Here is a 20,795-nt window from a genome sequence, read left to right as displayed (position 1 = left end):
CGGTACCAACCAGCGCCCTTAGAAACAAAGGCGGCTCTGCCCAGCGCCTCCCTAAAATCAGGCGTGTCCCCCACCCAGGCCATGCAGCCCTGGTGCAAACGCTGCCTCTGACCCTGAGGGACCCCAAACAGATCCTCCGAAGCAGGAACAGCATACTTTTAATAAAACAGCAGCCTCCTTCAAGAAGCACAAAGACTTTTACCCCGAATATGTTTTAAGTTGCAACATTTTATTACAACTACTGTAGCATCCTCTTCAAGCCCATGGGTCTGTTGAAAAGGCCTCGTGTCCGAGTCATTTTCCATACACATTTTATCAACGTTTAAAGGATCACATTGACATTCAATTAAAAAAAAAAAAAAGGAAACAATTGATCAACAAGCACTTTATTATATCTAGGAAGCAGGCTGCAACCTCTCTTCTGAGAACTAGTTGCGGCTTTTCCAATAAAGATGATTATCTTCTCTTCCCTGACAGAGGGATTTGTCATATTGAATTGAAGAAATAGGCAGTGTAACAGCATTGCTAACTATCAGCAGCACTGCTCCTGAGCGTGGCTAGCCCACGTTACACTAACAGATCGCAACAGTACAGTTCAGTTCTTATCCTTTGATTGTGGATGACCTTAGAGTTTAGATTGGAAGCCTAATTTTTAGATAGCTTATGTCAGGTAAGATGAGACTCACCCTGGTCTTTACTTCTTCATTTGTTTCAGCCTCTTCATCTTTTGCACTCTTTGAGACTATTTAGAATTAAAAAATTGAGGCGAGAAGATTCACAGCACTGTATAATGAAAAGCCATCCCTATGGAGCACAACATCTTTACATGTTTCTTGTGCCCCAGTGGAAACCCTTTAGTCCAGATTTGACCAGTGACAATATGAGTTTTTACTCCATGAAACATTTTACATAAAATTAACTCTTTTTTTACTAAGACTGCCAGTACAGTTCCCTTAACATTTTTTTGCCAATCACTTTCATAACCACTGATCCATAATAAGCTTTGTTGCATTGTTGGAAACATTAGAACTGGGTCGATTTCAGAGTTAGCCACAAATGGGTTTTTCTTCAGCAATTCTTAGAAATTAAACAAGACTTCTTTTCTTTTTTTTTAAAGATTTGATTTTTTCATGTAGCTTCAAACCAAAGAAACTGCACGATTTCTAGCCCAATAGATGGACTTCCATCAAGAAGAAATCTCAATTCCTGTGCTGTCCAAAATGGCGTAACAAAATAACCGAGTTCCAAATGCCCACCGATGCTGCATTATCTTACAAGAAGGAACGTGTGCATGATACAGAAAATAAGTCTTAGTTCCTAATATGTGGCCAATTCTTGTCAACTAAAGGAAAAACTGTGGCAGGCCTTACCAGTGTGGCTTCGTTTGTGAACCATGAGCACATTGGGACCGATGCAAATTATCCCACAGATATCACATTTTAGCTTTCCGTTAGGAAGTCGAATGCCTCCAACTCCTGACATAGCCTTGCTGCCTGGGCCATTGTGTGAGCCATTCATTTTCTCTCCCGAGGTATCAAGCATTCGTAAATCCTCCGCACATTCTTCCCCATTCATTTCACAGGCACGCCCATTCTCTTCATCACTCTGAGTCTCTATTTTAATATTACCGGCTGAAAAAAACAATACAGGATGCCACTCAGTTTTGTTACAGAATAAATATGGTGGCAAAGAAACAATCACATCAAAGGAGATAACTTCTAAACAGCAGGTACAATATACCTAAATAACAAAAGCTACAAACATGACTACATTTTTATGGGCAATGCGATGAATTTGTAACATGTGGAGTGATGAACAGTAAATATCAGTAAGACAAATACAAGGCACCCAGGGAGCTGGGAACTCACACAATGTTACAAGTCTGTTCCTAGGTCACTTTGAGATTTTTGCGTTTGTAACATTCATTTTGACAATTCAGGCTTAAAATGAATCCACTTCACATGGATTTGTCCAAAACAATTGTGAAAGTAAGTAACACATCAAAGACAATGGATGAAAACAAACTGAAACTGCAACATTCTCCGCTTGGCAGGAAGATCCCAAGGGCTGTACTGAATCCAAATATTTGATTTGCAGTTCTATAGGGTAAGCAAGGACAATGGGAAAGCAGAGTACAAACACTGTTATCAGAAATCAGGGTGGGGAAGGATGGAAGGAAGAATTTAAGAGCAAGAACTAGCATTACAGGGAATTATAGGAGTGATCATTGTGTTTTTAGGACAGGGGGATTAGGATTGCTAAGTAAGAGGAGAGGACCTCTACAGCCATGAGCTACTCTTAACAAACAGTCAAATCAGCAAAGGTGGGTGAGAGAACTGTTTTGACTTTATTGGGTAAGTCTTTTGTGTTATAATCCCATAGGTGACAATCACTTGCAGCTAGAATAATTCAGCTATAAATCTGGCATAGCCTCACTACATGTGATAACACGTAGGTTGGTAAATTTGATCTGATGTAAGCACAGCAAACCTAAACGTTATGGAAAAGGGACAAGATTCAGATCAGTTAATGCCAGCATTCATTCCTCTTCTCTCCACAGGACTGTATGATGTTTTGTGTAGAATAAATAATCTTTGCAGTTATTTCCCTCCTTTCTAATCTGACGATTTTGGTAAAAAAATGGTTCTTCATTAGGCTGAAAAAGACTGTTTCGTTGCCCCAAATCTTCCTTTCCTTTCAGTGAAAAACCTCTTCCTTCACCCCACCTCAAAACAGGGAGCATTTACTTTAGCTGCTGAGTACACAAGGGGTCTGTTTCACCCAACAGAGACCAGGCCTTTTCCTTTTGTAGAACAGTAGTTTCATGGTAGCCTTATTCATAAGTGGTGGTGTAGCAATGACATAATTAAGCTATGGGCAATAATCACCTCAGGAGATGGAAAGACCTTGACATTAATTTGAAATTGAAAGGTTTGACAAACTCTTCTCTGCCATACCCTGCAAGCTGTCAGGTGTCCCAGGAGGATTGCATGGGTGTGACTGACAAGAGTATCTGACTCAAAATCCTACAGGGAAGCACATTGAGTGTAAAGGTGTTCACATTTCTGAACACTGTTGGACTGGACACCTTTTAGAAAGTGTACCAATTTAGGCATTTTAATGATTTTTCAAATATTGCATTTTTAATAGAAACCATATGCAAGACAGAATGAAAGCACATCATAAATAACAGGTTTTCTTTTAAAATGTATGCCCTAAAAAGCATGTGACAGATTTCCCATAATTCACAGAACCAATTTTTATTCTCCTAGATATAAGAATAATAATTTGAATGTAAATATATTTATACAAAACAATTACAGGCTCCTTGCCTGCCAGGGATTTGGAGAAGGTGGCTTTTGAAGTAGGCTTTATGTTAAAAAAATTTTTGTTTTATTTAAAACAAAATACATGTGGATGAAGCAAAAGATCAGACTACTTAAGCCCTTGAGTAGCATATGCAGACAAACGTACATTACTGAGAAGCGAAATGACACAAACAAAAATCATTAAAGTAGGAACTAGATGGAAATGCTCTGTAGTGAGCTGCGTTTGCAGTATACTTACGGGAAAAAGATTTGGGAATTATTGCATGAAAGTCCCTAAAGCCTTCTGCCCCATATGCAGCTGCAATAAAGAAAGCAAACAGGATGCTGGTTTGTGGTAGTGCTAGCGGTAAATGTGAAAGAAGATGGAATTATTGCTATAAGAGAAATACCTAGGAGAAAGACAGCACTATCATCACAGAAGCAACACAAGCAGTTTAGGATGAAACAGGAACAGCAGCAGGAGAATCCTGACCTGCCCAGAACGACTCCCATTTGTAAAAATGCCCTTTTCTTCCAAAGCATCCAACAAGTTTTGTCACATTTTCTAAATGCATGACCTCTCTGGGGTGTTCCCCTTGCTCGCAGGTTAGTTAAGAAGAACTGTTGCTAAAGTGTCTTGAAAGAGTCAGCTGGAGCAGAGCGCCTAACACAGCCTTCTCCTGCCCCCCGGGAATCCGCAGGCCCCTGGAGTGAGAGCTTCCTCTCGGGATTTATTTTTTGCCAACACGCCCTCTCTCTGTGCCAGAGATCTCTTCTTTGTATGTCCTTGTTTCCAGTCACTGCAGTTACAAAAAGTGAAATTGCATTGTTTTCTTCTCACCCCTGCTGGTCTTATGCAACGGAAGAGGAGGGAGTTCAATTATATATATATATATATAATTGTGTGTATTGACGTATTTTTTGTTTCTATTTCTAAGGCTTGTCCTCACAATGTATCTACACAAAAGGAACTGCAAAAACACACTAAGTCTTGCATATTACAAGTAGCCAGGTGCAAATTAACATGCCATGGGGCACACCGATACAAGTAATGATGGAGTTTATTACTTGACATAGGCAATGATAGGGATATTGATCCAGTCAATCTTCACTAAAGCTCTCCGCAGCTATGCCCCTGACCCGCCGTAGCTGTTCTGCTCAGTGAATGTCCCCACACAGACAGGCCGAGCATGCGGGATGCCCTTACAAGCGCATCCATTTGGCAGCGCAGTTCATGGCAGGGGGGGGGGGGGGGGGGGGGGGGGGGGTCAGGTGCGGAGCTCACTTTGCCAGCGAGAGCTGCTAGACGATGAGGCCGCCCACCTCGCCTTGGGTCCCCACAGAGGTTTTATAGGTCTAATTAACAAATAAATCTCTTCATGTTCAAACTTAGCACTTTTTGCAAACCTGTTTTCCAAATGAAAACCAGTGAAAAAAGCCCCACTGATGTAGGAGACACAACAAGAAAGAAATCGCTCCAGTAGAAATTCTAAGGATTTTTATTAAATCTGAATGAAAAATGGGAAAGCAGGCTATACACTTTTTTTTTTTTTTCCTGGAGACTTAGACTGAAAATAAAAATCAACAGTGTTTTCTATTTCTTTTGTGAGAGAGGTTCCTGTCCCTCCCTTGCTATAGTCAGGATGTGACACTGATGATGTGACAAATCCCTGGGAATCAGGCTTTTCAGATGCACTGATCAAGAACATACTCAGAATTTGTACAGGTTTCTCAAGTTACTTGATACAGTCTTTGTAGAAATAATTTTTGTGCACATCCATGTCTATGTACACATACATGCAGATGTTAATTAACTCTATAATAATTCATGGTAATAATTTCTCATTGACTCTTCTAACACCATTAAGACATTACTCATTAATTAATTTACTTCAATCTGGCTAGAGATGGCCTTAAAATGCTCTATATTTTACTCTCTTTGTACATAGTATTGCAATTCAGGGGAGTTTAATACAAACCCTTTTTTTGTGTGCAAGGAATGTGGAGTGCACCAGTGTCACTGAACTGACAGCTCTTCTCTGCTCCCTTTTTACCTACCCAGAGTGTAGAAAAGTTACCCAGAAGCAGGGAACTGGGTGGGTCTCTTGTGCTTTCTGATGTTTACTGGGAGCTTCACTCAGGATTTTCTGAAGAGCATTTGAAATTTATGTTACAAAGACCGTGCTGTATTCTATGGTTTAAAGGTGGTTTATGTAAGTCTTTGAAAAAAAAAGAAGAATTGACATGTCAAAGGGGGGAAGGGGTCATGATATGATTTATCACTGAAGAGCAGTGTAGCTGGCTCAGCACGAGATTCGGGCTGGGACAGTGGGGAAGGGAGGATGGAGGGCGAGATGAGAGAGTCAGACTTCCCTGGAAAGCGTTGAGCAACATGGAGAGGGAAGGGAGGCGTTTTGCAATGAAAGAGTTTGAAAGAGTTGGGGTAGTGGGGAGAAAGGAGAAACCAAACAGACCTCCTGGGAAACAGGACGTGGAGGTTGGCTTTCAAAAGACAGAGAAGTAGGCAGCTGGAAAAAAAGGCATGTGAAGAATTAGCAATTTGTTTTCAAACCCTTGCCAATTTACCTTCTCTTATAGCTATGGGACTCCCTCCCAGATGTAAAATCTTTTCAGTTTTGTGAGACTTTGGCACTGGCACAGGTTTAAGAACCTGGGCCAAAATCCTATTTGGAAGGAGGCGTTCATCTCCTAAGTCATATTCTTATCTGGTGGGATTTTTAAGGAAGGAAAAAAGCACAAGACCTGGCTATCAAAGGAATTTAGAGTAACAGAGAAAGATAAATCACACTGAAGCTTCTGGGTCATTTTAAAAATAGAGTTCCCTAACTCCCTTAGATTTTTAAAGGGATTTGAGCATCTTTAGTACTTTTATCCCAGTAGATACTTGACTACATCTTGTGGCATATGCCTGCCTTTAAGAAGTCCTTCAGCCTTTCTTTGAAAATAACCATGATAGTCTGATTTTTAGTCCAACAACCAACAGCAAAGACCTCTCTTCAAGTTGCTTCAAATAATTTGGCTGCACATAATTTTTTGTTTGAATGACTCATTTATTATTCCATGACAAGTCAGAAGTATTTTGTTGATGTTAGTTGATACTCAGGTGGTAGCTTTAAAGTTGAACAAGAGTTTTTCATTAAGGCACCATAGCTATTGAAGCAGCAGGTAGATGAAGCTGCAGCAATACCTGCATGATTTGAACAGTGGATTAGCACTGTTACGGTGAGAAGGAGAAAACCTTTAACACCATCCTTTCTAAGAAGTTGTAAAAAATATTGCTAAAAATGCAGAATAAGATTGGAAAAGTCTATCAGGCCAAGATAAATCCCCTCAGCATGCCAACATGTGTCAACAAAAGCAGCCAGGATCTCTTCCTGTTTACATAGGTGCAAAAACCAGAAAACAGAATATTGCCAGCAATTCCACCTGCTATTACTGATAGAATACATAACAGCTATACAGTTTTGTTACAGTGCACCAAATTCTAGCAATTGGCTATACCTCAAATACAAACCTTCCCCCTTTTCTTTTTACATCATGGTCAGGCACTGTGACATCAGTTCTGTTCTCACCACATTTCTGCAGGTGGAGGATGCCATTCTCAGAAATGCAAGGCACACAAGCAAGTTGTTTGTCCACGGAATATTTAAGGAGTCAGTATTCACTGGGTAGGCTTGACAACAACAAAGACCAATTCTTTAACTTAAATTATGTTTCCATTAACAGTATTTTCCCTTATGAGCTTCTGAAGTGACATGAAGAATCATGTAGGTGTAAAAAAGGCCAACAAAAGGTCTGGGCAGAACAACCATAATTAGTTATGCAATGGCCTCAGCCCTTCTTCAGTAAAATTCAGAGAACACAACACAACATAGGTGGGACTGATTCAAACTAATTATTTAGCTATGGAAAAAGCAGATGCATCCAAATGCTCTTAAAAATGACTGTTTTGCTCTCTCCTTTCTACATATCGCACTGCATTGCCCAGTTAACCAAGCATTTGTGGTGCCTGCGCATGTAAAATGCTGAAAGTTAGAGGCAGCTCAGAATTGCCTAAAAAGTTAGAGCCGACGATGCAAATCAATTGCTGCAGACAAAAGGAAACACAGCAGTAAATAATGGGGGCTGTGTGCAGCCCGTGTTGCACGAGCTGTTAAGTAGGGCTTCTGTTAAAACGGGACCCAGCATTCACTGTGTCGCAGGACAGAGGGACCACGCGCACAGCGGGAGGCGAACGTCGGAGGGCGGCTCGGCAGCCCAGCGACAGGGTGCTGGCACCTTACTGTTTTGCTCAAGAGAGCTGTCGTCTGTACCACAGGCTGCAACGCGGCGAAGAGGGGGCAACAGAGAAAAATGAAGGCTTCTCAGTGAGAGGCTCTCAGCTAGCTTTTTAAAGGGAAACAGAAATAACAGAAAGAAGAGTAGTAGCAGGAACCGCTGGGGCACACCTGCAGGTAGAGCAGACTGGTGCCGACGGATAAGGAGATCCTCCCTGTGGGGTCCGGGCTGCCCCTCCTTTGACTCCAAGTGCCAATCAGCCCTTGGCAGCCAATTTGTTCCCTACTCTAATTTTGGCTTTCAATCAAATGTATATTATTCCAGAAACACAGGCGCCCCTAGATAAGCTATCTCCCATGGGACAACCCGTGTGTGAGGAGCTCCACCCATGTCATCGCCCGTGGCTGCCATTTCCTCCCACTGCTGGGTGCCGCGACGCTGCCCGCAGGGAGGTGCCCGGTGTGCCAGAGCCCATGTCAGCGCCCGCTGGCATGCATGGCTCAGCTTCAGCTGCGTTGCAAAACACATCAACGTGGTTTTTGGGGGGCTACAATGAGATCAAGCCCTAGGGAATGCACACACGTGAGAACAAAACAACCAACAAAGTTATGTCCTCACTAGGTACAAAAAGTGGCTCTTGCACCATGGTGCAGACTCCCAGTAATCTCCCATTAGTTACCTATGGGAATTCTCTAATGCACCAGTAAAGACAGATAGGTTAAAGACAGGTTCAAGTAATGACCCTGAAATCTACTCACACTTGAAGCTAGGTGTTTTTTATGTAGGAGACAATCTATAACCAAGCCATGGGGCTGATCTAGTTTGTACTTACTGTCTTTGTTGTGCTACTCGCTGTTACATTTTGTGCTGGATTCAGGTTGAAAAGGACTGTTAACTACCTGGCTGCTTGATGTTCATCATCTGAATTACCAGTACAACTAGGTTTTAAAGGCAAGAGAAAGACCATTATCAAGAAAAGCCATGCTAAACCTATTTCTCAAGTTCCACATGTATGTGCAACCCATGCTTCCTCTGTATGAAGTGCTCTGCGTCTTTTACTGGCTGCATGATGGAGAAGCTAAGGGAACTGCTGCAGGCTTGCCGGTAACAGACTTTATTGACCCTTTTCTGTTTTGAGAAGTAAGCTGGGAAGATTTTCAAACTGGAGGGAAAAGTTTGCTGACAAAAGATGACAAGAGCAGAGCTTCTCATCCTCAGCATCTTTGTCTCTTCTGCTTCCATTGGATTTTTTTTAATGGGGACATTAAAGGATGAGGAAGTAGGAAATGGGCATTTAGCAAGAAATTTTTAAAAAGCAAAGTAACCTCAAGTAACAATACACAACAATAGAGGTAAAAACACTAACATATATGAAAACATTCCCAGCTCACACAGGTATATCTGTGTGGATACACGTGCTTGTGTGTCAAGCCTGGCACGTGTGAAGCCGCGTTCTCCAGAAACCCTATAGGCACAAATGTTGTGGCTTATGCTCTTCCCCACACAGAAACAGTTACCCAAGAGAAGCAGAGCCTCAGACACATAATATTCTAACATTTATAAGGCATCCTTCTCTAATCCTTCCACAAAGCATGCTTTGTTGAAATTCACGGGTGTTAACCTGTCCTCAATGCAAGAAAATTCTAACTAATGGCAGTCGCATGTGGCAGCCTGGGAGAACATGAAAAGAGTGTACACCCGCAAAGATTAGTGTTTTGGAGAAGAGGAGCAGCTATGTTGAGATTTAACATGAAGACCAAAGAAGCTCCTCACAGATGGGAGAGGCAAGCAGGTTCTTGCATGAAGCCATGCTGTCATGGCTGGAAGTTGTCCTTACCCTGCCGCAACCCTGGCGGTTACTGTGGGGATCCCTAGCCAAGGCAAATGGCTTAACAAATGCAGAAATACGAGTAAAGCACAGCTACACACTTAACATGATCAGTTACATTCAAATGATATGAACTGGAGCTAAAAGGGGAATTTTAAGCCCGCCTGGTCAAGAGGAAACCTCGTGAAATCTGAACATGGACTGAGGGTATTGGTCAGACCTGCGCCAGCCGAAGACAGCAGTCGTTACCCCGCGGAAGAAAGCTACTGCTTGGGAGCTATGAGGTTTCTGCATATGGGTATGCGGTAGGAGGAGGAGGACACAGCTCCTATCCTCACCCTACAGCCAGCGTGGTGTGTGGTGGGGCACGGGCACAGGCAGGGACATGAACAGTTTTGTGTTGCTTCAGAGCACCTACATTTGCCTTGCCCTGAATGCAAAGTTAGCCCTTGCAAACCTTCCTCTTTTCACGCTCCAGCTCAGTGAGCTGCTTACACATGTTTAATGTTGTCCCTGGAGTGGCACAGAGCTACCCTGGCTCAGGATCAGGTCCTTCCAAGTCCAACCATGTGAACATTGGATGTGCTGTGCCTTCGCTGTCAGCGAGATGGACGTGGGGACTTTTACCAGGGACTGTTTAGCTACCGTGATGATGGCTTGTCTTGAGTGCTATTTTACGCAAGTGTCCATAGTTCCCCAGCTGTCAAAGGGTCAGTAGATCTAAAATTAGACCATGCAGCTGTGTTTAGGTTTGGGGAGGTGCCTATGGGTGCTGTGCCAAGGCTGTGCGCTGTCAGTCGCCTCTTTCGAGAGAGGTCAGAGGATGAAACGAAGAGGAACCTCGCCGTTTCAGCACTTCAGAGGGAATACTTTATGACAATTTTATCATCTTGCCTACTCAGAAGACAAATTGCAGAGCAGAGTCCTCTGCGTCTCCCTCACCAGACAGGGGAAAAACCCCCCAGGGATACTGAAAGTTTATTTTAGACTAAAACAGATCAAATGTAGTCATTGTTTTATGAGTGATAAAATGGATGATCTCCCTCAGGACTGTGCAAAGAAGGTAATCCTGAGGTAGCCTGCTTTAAATCTGTTAACCCTGAGTGCTCAGTTATTTTTCTAGAAGCAGCCACCTGAGGCTATTGAAGTTGGGTTTTTTTTGGGTTGTAGAAATATTGCCAGAAGGTTTTGTAATGTAAACCGCTGTTTACCTGATTACAGTGTGCTCAACAGTCCAGTGAAAGAAAATTCTAATCTACATCTTCTGGGGAAGAGGCATAAATTGTTCTACACAAATGCTAAAGAAATTCTCTGAATGTGGACATACCAGACAGCTCCTGAGGAGAAAAAATATCAGGATGAAAGTAATTCTTTCCCACCGTGTATTGCAGCCAATGTTTTGCTACAGGGACCTGGAGTCCCTCTCAGGCAATCCGTTCTTTGGGCTGAAATGGCAAGAAACCCCAAATGATGCTGGGAGACTCTCAAACACTCAGAGATCTGGATCATTCTGAAAGTCTGCAAACTCAGTTCAGTCCACATTTTTAAAAGACTGCTTGTCTTCCCTCACTTCCTTGGTCATTTTTCATGCCTGCTGTTTCCTTGCTTTTACCTCAGGGAAAATAAGCCCTCCTTCCCTTCCCTGAACAGAATCCAACCTTAACCATGTTAGTGCTATGAGAAGTCATCCCTGGTGTTGGGTGCTTCTTCTGTGAGGCATCCAACAGTTTCAAAATTCTGTACTGATTCCTTGGGTCTTTAAACTCAATGCTAAGAGAAAAACCCAAATTTCACTAGCTTTCTGCAACAGCTGACTAAAAAAGAAGGAGAGATTGTTAAAAAAATCTCAGTTTCTCAGAAAGATGTGGGGAAAAATACGATAGAGGTTCAGGCCAAAGAATTTTCTACATGTAAAAGATATTACATGAGGAACAGCATCCTAGCTGAACTTCCTAGCTCTGCTCTGCGAGCACACCTCAGCTGTGATTTGAAACTACTGAATTTAAGAGTCTCTATTCCTGCCCTGAAGGGTGTCTCCAAAATCAGAAAGGAACCATGCTGCAGAAGGGAACTCGAAGCTGAGTTTTAGTCGGGTTTCTAGTGCAGGTATCATCATGCCCCCAGAGGAGAAAGGCCAATATGGCAACCCACTCAGGCACTGTTTCCTCAAACTCTGAACAATTCTTCAGCAATGCTTAAGGCTGGTGAATGTAAAAGGGTGATTTAAAATTATTTTACTGCTCTCTTGAACAAGAAATCTAACATTTGAAACTCACTGGAAACACAGTCAAGATCACAATCTTCAAACAGTCACAATCACCATGCTGATTATCACTATCTTACATCAAAATGCAACCGTTTTCTTCACATGGAGAGATCAACAAAGCATCCAAGCCAACATGTTGCTAGCAGAGCTTCAAGGGAAAAAGCTTTCAAAATAACAGCTGTTGAATTAAATGGTCTCCATTTGCACCACTCTAGACTAAATCGGATAAGTATCCCCAAACTGACTATTATGAACAGGAGAAGCCTACATAACCCAGACCACAGAAATTCTTCCATCAAGGCCTTCACTTCTGGTTGAGATATAGAAGAGAGTAATCTAATATGGTTTAAACAACATTCAAATACTGCTTGAATGTCTCTAAACTCTTCCACTCATTTCAATATGCCTACCAATTATTTTAACATTTGTCCATCAACAAAAAATTTTTACAAAAGCAACTAATGTTTTGAGGCTTTCCAACTTCAGACGCTAATGAAACTAGGCTGTCAGAAAACAGATCAGCCTGGAAAACACTGATCACGGAGAAATCAGACCACTGTCTCAAGCTCCATATCTGGATTCTGGTCATCCAGTCACCTCTGAAAATCAGGACCACCCTCTGTTTAGCATGCACATGCAGGCAGGCATTTGCTAGCTCCTCACAAACTGCCATAACCCATAAGTTGATCAGTGGAGAAGTAGTTAACAAAAAGGACACGTATGGGCATATTCTGATTTCAAAGCTCAGAGCCGGTTCAGGCATTGCTTCCCAACCTGCAGCAGAGGGAGACTATAATCCTTGCTCCACTGCAGCACCCCACAGACTGCAAGCAACTGTGTGGCAGTGGAGAGCCATTTTGAAGCATTTAAATAATTTGGGAGCTTAAGTCTCCTTGATTTTAGTGGTGTTCAGATTTTTAAGACAACCTGAGCTTCTCATGGCAGGTGGAGAAACAGCAAACCCACACCGAGAATACTGTTGAACTTGAGTCTAATAGCTGAGAAACATCACAGCTTCCCCCTTGTCCAGCTTAACAGGAAACCTCTATCTACTGTTCCTCTAACTCCTTCCACAAACACACAGAGCAGTCTGGACATATTACCCATTTCCTCCCAACCCACAGTTGTTTATCTCCTTAGCATCTGTCATGGCCTAGAAGTTTGGAGTAAGTAAGTCCTATACCACTTGCTATGATGTCAACTTAAATCAACTGAGTTGAAAGGCTTCTAGGAGACTCCATATAAAAAAAAAAAAAAAGAAGAAAGAGGAGAGGAGAGGAGAGGAGAGGAGAGGAGAGGATATTCTTCACAGTCTCACAGATATGCTATTGGGCAGCAAAACTGCATTCACCATCTTTGCTCTGGAGGTATCATCCAGCTGTATGAATCCCTAAAGAGAGGAGGGAAAGGGAGAGGAGAGGAGAGGAGAGGAGAGGAGGACAAAAAGAAAACCTCCAATTAGTGGATGCCCTAGGAAGTAGTTGGAGCAAAGTCTGTGGAATTGAGTTTTCCCAGCTGCCTGATATCTTAAGAAAGCTACAGCACCTCTTCATTTTCATCCATGGCATCTTTGAAAGGTTTACGTCACACAGACATGGGCACTAAGGATGATTTTTCCTTTGAGATTTTAAAAAAGTTGTTGTTGTTGAAAGGGCAATGCTATGAGCTGTGCACAATACAGGCCTAGGGGTCTGATCAGCAGATCTGTCTCTACAGGCAAGTTCAGAAAAACATCAGGGCTAGATGCTCCATCCCTGGAAACATTCCAGGTCAGGTTGGACGGGGCTCTGAGCAACCTGATCTAGTTGAAGATGTCCCTGCTCATTGCAGGAGGCTTGGACTAGATGGCCTTTAAAAGTCCCTTCCAACCCAAACTATTCTATGATTCTGTATCTTCTCTGTGGCAGCAGTATTGTGGGAGACCCTTAGACTGGCACAGACTTCCATCTCTCCTTTGCATTCGAGGCCATTCAATTTGGGATTATCTTAAACTATGTGGAAAGCCATTATCCCAAGTTCTCGAGCTGAAAACCTTGTGACTTTCTGTCATTTCTCTTTCCTTTTTATAAATCTCTCCCTTCTTTCCCTCAGCCCCCCCCTCCTGCCTCTCCACCCTGACCTGCTTCTCTGCACCCCCGGAGGTGAAACCGAAGAGCTGCAGTTGTGACACTGCAGTTTGTGTGTCATATTGTAACTGGGTTTCCACATCCTCCTCACTCTGTTGTAAAAGCACTCGAAGAGGAAGAAGGGCAACTAATGAAATATAGGAAAGCAGGAAAAGAGGAAGCAGCTGAGAGACAGCAGCCCAACTGAAACGCTAAGAATTATGGAGAAGTGACAGAAAGGGAAGCACAGACCAGGAATTATACTTGGTGGCTTAGCAGAAAAAAAAAAAATTAAAACAAACAAAAATTATACAGGCTTAGCCTTTTCTGCCTCTGCAGCAATCTTCTAGATCACTATTCCTCTCCAACTTTCACCCACTTGATCCATATTCCCCTTCCCACCTACCTTAAGACAGTTACCAAACCGTGCCGCTCTGTGTGTGGCTGGACTTCACCAAACCTGAACCAGCTACCACCCCCCTCCTTATCTTTGTATCAGCCAAGAGGAGGGACTCCTCAGTTCACTCTCAGAAAGAAAAGAGGGAAATCAAATGTGAAGAAAAGGCCTTAAAATGCCTAGTCTCAGGGTGAGAAGGCTCGATTAGGCAACGGTCTTATTTGCCGAAGGCAGCCACAGAGGACAGAGTGATGGAAGAGTACAGGAGGAAATTGGCTAAAGCAGAGCAGGGATTGCCTAACTGGGCAATCCTGCCCGACTGCCAGCGGATGGAGCGGGCAGTTTAGGAAGTCCTTCCACTGAGATCATGTACCGTTCTGTCCGGCTCATTAAGAATGAAACTTGGCCGGAGCAGAAAGTGCTTGAATTTCACATGAAGGATTTTCTCTTCTCCATTTGCAAGCAAAAGATATACGAAGCAGAACATGAACCTCTTTAAGAACAGCTTTTTCCACTCTCCCATTTCTCAGGGATTTTTCAGCAAGAATTTGTCTGATAAAGGGCTGAGTAGAAACTGAAAACTTGAGAAATGACCCTCTATAAATATCACAGCACTAATAGTTATGCATCCTTTTTGAGTCAAGCTCCAGTCTTTATCTTATCCGGTGGCTAACTGAATTTTGTAGTTTCTCAGGAAGATAGTGGTGAAATCCCTCATGTAAATGAAGACAGGAGTGTTACACAAAGGTGTACTGCGGTATAATTATTTGCTCATCACTGCATGAAAGCTACCCTGTTGGAAGAGCTTGTTCAAAACCATTTGTGGCTATTCCCCCACAAAGGAGGAGGCTGTCAGGAGGTGATAAGAAATGGGTATTAGTGAGGCTTCACTTTCTTTGAAACATTCTTGCACAAAGAATATCAACAGGCTCAGCTATTTTCCCTACCATTTATCTGTGAATTAGGAAATATCTTCCAGGCCACTCCATCAGTGTTTAGTTCTTCAGCAAAAGTTAACGTGTTTTGGGACATGCGGGACAGAGGAGAGATGACTTTACCTGCGTAGGAAGGAGTTAGCAGTTTCCTCTTTTGAACAGCAAGAGTCCCTTAGACATGGTGACTGTTGAGAGATCTGCACTGCATGTCCCGTCCTGCTGCTCTGACTGCTCTTCCACTTCCCTACAGATACAGCACCAATAACTCTAGTTCACAGTGGTATAGTTTATATGCTGCATTATTTTTCTAGGGATGGCAGGGTGACCAAGCTGTGTAACACCCATGCACATGTATGTGAGAGGGACTATGACCATTGTGAAGGCTTTGCCTAGTGTGGCATATCCTACCTATTACAGAGAAGGGCTGGTATATATTTGGGGTTTGAGGAGGATGACCTGCCTTCTTCTGGCTTTACTAGTTCTGGTCTGTTTTTAACTTCAGTGGAGCCTCTCTTGATTTAGTTCAGCATTTCCAAAGACAAAAACCAGTCATGCAGCTGTTCAAGAAACAATGCTATGTATGTCAAGTCAAATGAGCATTCTCAGAGAGAACTTAACTATGGATGTTCTCCACAGCAAATGGACACAATTTTTCTATTTGAATTTGGATGAGGAAAGTCAAGCACAAGAGGCAAAAATATGATAATTTTCCTGTCAAGCCAGTCATAGTGTTACCTACTGTTAAATCAGGACAGCTGGAAACAGCTAAGCATTGGCCTCTGCTGCAGTCCTAGCCATAGGGAGAGGCATGAGTAGTTTGCTTGGTTAAGGAGCAATACCACAAGGGGATTTCTTGCTGATGTAAGCTTGGAAAATAGAGAACATTAAGTAGCAATAAAAATGGGCAATACTTGGTCCAGAACTATTCTCAGTTTCTCACCAATTACAACTAATACTTATCTTTTAATAATTCTCTTCCTTACGAACAGTAGCCTTTTGCTTCAGCCTACGGAGAATTCAATAACAAGCAAAATTTTACGGCCTCAAAGAGGCACAGGGCACTGGATGCAGACTGAGGAAATCTAGGTTTAATTCCTAGCTCGGCCACAGACTTCCTGTGTGGCCATGGGAAAGGCACTTAATCCATCATGTGCCCTTACTTCCCCATCTACACATTTTTCAATTCTTTTTTAATGGGGATAAGACTTTTTTTTTTTGTGGGGAAACTCAAAAGCTGTGTTGCTGTCTGGAGTGATTCCTACATCTGAGTATATGCCTCTCAAGTATCTTAGCACATAAGGCTGAAATCTGGCCATGCACTGGCCACCCTCTGGGCATGAGTCCCACAGAAGGTGATTAGGGACCATGGGGCAGGCAGCAGTTATAGCTCGAGAGGCTTCATCACTTAGGTATTTGTGAAAATGCTACCCATAATCTGTGATGTGTCCTACAGATTTATACAAAGGTAGAATTATTGTCCAGCCTGATAAACCCCAGTTACACCCATAAAATACTGGATATCAAGTGCTTGGAGCCCTCAGCCAGCTCTCCCTGGCATTGCTCATGGTCAAAAAGTATAATTTTTCTTCCTCTGCAGACTAATGATGCAGAAGCAGGAAAGGAACGATATTTTTCCTCAGCTGGCCTTTCCCCGTACTACCACTCTGTTCCAAGAGAGATGTAAAAATCCCAAAGGCAACTACCTCAAGAAAAATAGCATAAGCAAGCTGTTTAAAATAACCAAACCAGTTTCCCGCCACACTGCAGCCAGCATGGCAGAAGCTATCAGTGGTCTGAGAAAGGAAACAAAAGAGGGGCTCAGCCTGGACCTTTTTTGTAGGAAATGACTAAATAGTGAAAACTCTGTCATCTCCAGTTCAGCTTCGTAGTGCTTCTCATACATGTTCAGTTATGAGGTGTGAAATCTCACTCCAAAAACAAATTGCTAGAGGTTTTGGTTTTTTTTTAATAATACAAAAGACCTTCAGAAACATCTCAGCAAAAAGAAAAGCCTGGACGAAAGTATGGATTTGACCACCTGAAATTTGGGCTTATATCCCAACTTTATGCTCAGTGGCCCACCCTCCCAGGACCAGCCTCGCTCACTGCTCTGTCACGTCGGCACCAGGCTGTAATTCTGCTCTTCGCACTGGCATGACCTGGGACTCCTGCCTGTCCAAATCAGGCACGGAGCTGGAAATCAGCCCTCCCCTTTTTCCAAAAGTCCAAGCGATACAGTGAATTGCTCCTCTGTACTAAGATCTAGACTAGTTAGAAGTCAGGAAATTAATTATTTCCTGATTCCCAAAATGATCTAATCATTCAGTGGCAATACTTATTTTATTCCCTCATGTACCATCACCAGATCCTTTATTTATTTATGTTTACCTGTTTTATATTTTTCACTCTCACTTTTCAAGCTAGAGAGACACATTGTTTAAAACAAAGCTGAGTACTTTGAACCAAACCAATCCCACCATACCCTGGAAGAACACACAAGCTATCAGAAAACCAAATTTGCTGTCTGGTATCCAGAATACTATTTATGGGTTAGATTCCACAGCACAATTGATTACATCTCGTTGTGCCCTATCTCACACTTACCTCGGCTAGGAATTGTAAGGCTTAATTAATCAATCATGTATATAAAGCCTTAATTAGACTGTAAGCTCTTTGGGGTGTGCTGTTGGTGTTTGTGCAGTGTCTAGATCAACAGAGCTCTGTTTCTTTTCCAGGAACCTTGTGCCACAACACAAATTCATAGATAAAAATGACAAAACAATTGGAGAGAAATGGCAGTAGAAACACCCAAAGCTTAATTCAATCCCCTTCCCAGTCTTACATAAACAGTGACAGCTAATGTGGACAGAAGACACGCATTTATACACAACTAGAACAAGATCTGTGCTGTGAAAACTAGCACCAGGCATTCAGAGAGTGATCAAAACTTGGCCTCCCATAAGGGTTAATGATCTGTTCAGACTATTGGCGTTGGCATTTCCTGCCCACTCAGCATTTATGGAATATTTGAAAGTGTCTAACAGGCAAAGTTTCTGTCAAACTTCCTCTCTGCTCCTAGTCGTGTGTCCTTTTACTTGGAGGAATCCCTTTGTTGCTCTTTAAAGCATCTGCCCAGTTTATGTTTAAAGTCCTTTTCAAATATTGCAAAGGAACAGATATTGTGTTGCATTTTTACCAAAGAAAAGGTTCTAAGAGTAGAAACACCCAAATGTGTGTCCTAATGTGCTATTACACATTAGGAAACCTTCTTTCCCATGAACTGCCAAGTTGCAACTCCTTGTGACTACCAGGCCAGAGAGAATGCATCAGCACCACTCAATCCAGGACTCATAACGCACATAAATTTCATACGAACACCCAGACAGTGTCGCTGGACTAAGAGTGAGGCATATGGAAAGTGTGAAGAATCTTCCCCACTAAAATGCAAAGCAGCTCTACAGAAGTCGCTATTTCTTATTAGCTAAGGTAAACTTAGCTAATGTTTAGCTGTGCCATCGCCATGCTGCACTGTGGAGTATAGGGTGAGGTCAAGAAAGCAAATGAAATCCTGCTAATGCCACCACCTAGGAACACATACAACTGGAAAGACACTTTGGGCTATTGGGTTATACAGGCTGAACCAGGTCACAGCCAGGCAAGTTTGTCAGAGGCTGCAATAAGTGTGCAGACTTGGTCTTTGGAAAATTAACCTTTACCTGGTAAACTGGTCAGCAGCCAGAGACAAAAATATGGGACTGACAAATGACCTTTTGTTCATTTGGAGGAGAGCATCTCACGGAGAGTTGCTTCTGCCTTGTTCAACACAAAAAAAGACAAAATCATGCTGGTGAATATTTCTGAGCACATAAGGCACTCGAATCCCAGTGTCCTCAGTGTCCTACTGGTGGGCCTTTGGACTCTTTGAAACTGTTAGACATCAGGATTGTCACTTGCACCAGAGTAGTGCCGAGAGCTCTCCTTGCCACCAGGACAAATGCAGCACGGCTCATCCACAGCTTCAAATTCCTTTACCTCGAAGGCACCACGCAGTCCGGTGAAGCTGATGTGAGCCACTGGCTCCTGCCCTTGGGGTAATGTGCTTCTCAAGTGTTTGTAGAAGAGAACGTTAAAAACTTTCATTTTCTGTTGTCATCCTTTTTATCGAATGAATGTGCAGCATCTGTTAGTAGTGCAGGACGGTGGCATGCTGCGGCAAACCTTCCCAGCAAGTCTTGTGAAAGTTGTTTCTGCTAATGCAAATGTGCTATTTGCTAGAGCTCCGTGTTGCTATCTGGTAACTGCCATCCTATGCCTGAATGTGAAAAACACAACCCGCAGCCCAGAATGTGTGGATCGCCGTGTTCTCAGGAAATATGCAACTAATATAACTATTTGTGCTCTGTCTCACTGAGGGTAAAAAAGAGGGGTGAAAAAACCCCACCATTGCACAGCAAACACCAGTCCTCACAGCGGAAGGCCGGGGACTGCATTTTGCACAACTAGCCTGGCCTTTCTGAGGGAGTATATTTTCCTGCAGCTCCCCAAGATGTACTTAAGGAGATTCCCCAACTATCACTGTCGCTTTTGGGATGGAAGAGCAGAAGGGTCCATCACTATATCTGTTACAGTGGTTCTTTTAATCAAGTTTTCCTATTCATCAGCTCAGTTAGCTACCGAAACATCTCTAAGAAAGTTATCAAGTTAGGCATGCATCAGATTTTAATGGAAACCTGTATGTCAAATGAGAGATATAAGATACTATATCTGCATTTTCCATTAGATTATTTCAATACATCAGCCATCTATCCCTCTGTTGGGAGGATCAGACATCCCCTTCACTGTGCAATCCTAAATTTGGTGTAGGACTGTGAAAGAACCTTCTGGAAAAGCCATTTCGTCAACATATACCTCTCTCTCCATTACAGACCTTAAGTGAATAACACTGTAAGAAATTAAGCGAATAAAACATCTGAACATGGGAAGGAACAGCATTTAAGAACTGCGGAGGAGGATGGCGACAGCCCATGTAGCCCTTCATTGCTGAGGCTGCAGCGGGGGGCAGGAGACCCTCTCCTGGGCATCGCCCTGGGCGAGGAACGACAGTGGGAAGGATTGAGAAGGGGTGCGTGTCTCTCTCTCCTTTCCCCAGCTCCCCCTTTCTTCATGAACTCCTTGCTGGTCCTTTTAGTACCGTGACCTCATCTGCCTTCGCAGCCGCCTCAGCCCGGCAGCTCTACACAGACTGTAAAAGCCACAACGGGGTACAAGCTGGTCTTCCTCAGCTGCTGCCCACTTCCCAAATGGAATTTACACTTAGGTTTCTTATAGGGATACAGACAAATTAGCAGGAACTAACCTTTTCCTCTTTTACATTTGAAAAAAAAAATAATTTTATGACATGCATTTATTTTGCAAAGTATATGTTTGATAGGTCTTTTCTTTCCCTCTTAAAAAGAATGAAAAGCTCAGCTCTTTTGCATACAGGTGCTGGTTTTTTTAGTTTTTTACACAGACGTACACACAGAGGAATTTGACTTTGCAGGCATATCATTTAATGTGTGCTGACAGACATACCTTTGTATGTACATGTGTGTATGTGTGTGCATTTACACATGTAAAAGAGAGAAAATGGAATAAATTGCTCCTGCTGTCTGGAA

At 42.8% G+C, this 20,795-nt stretch overlaps 1 protein-coding gene across 1 annotated transcript in view; it reads right to left on the bottom strand.

Annotated features, from left to right (window-relative positions):
- Positions 1-686: 686 nt before the first annotated feature.
- The window catches only part of LOC104621131 (DNA-binding protein Ikaros-like), a gene marked incomplete at its 3' end in the record, with an annotated part of 37,751 nt that continues 17,642 nt past the window's right edge, over positions 687-20,795 (bottom strand). Inside the window, exons 3-4 of the mRNA XM_010287539.1 lie at positions 1,371-1,631; positions 687-742 (exon numbers count right to left, since the gene is read on the bottom strand). Of these exons, the coding sequence (XP_010285841.1) occupies positions 687-742; positions 1,371-1,631 (317 nt within the window). The remainder of the gene's footprint in view (positions 743-1,370; positions 1,632-20,795) is intronic.

The sequence above is a fragment of the Phaethon lepturus genome, unplaced genomic scaffold (assembly GCF_000687285.1).
Source record: "Phaethon lepturus isolate BGI_N335 unplaced genomic scaffold, ASM68728v1 scaffold51625, whole genome shotgun sequence".
NCBI classification, from domain to species: domain Eukaryota; kingdom Metazoa; phylum Chordata; class Aves; order Phaethontiformes; family Phaethontidae; genus Phaethon; species Phaethon lepturus.
The sequence above is the reverse complement of the archived record's forward strand: the minus strand, read 5'-3'. Positions and strand labels throughout refer to the sequence as shown.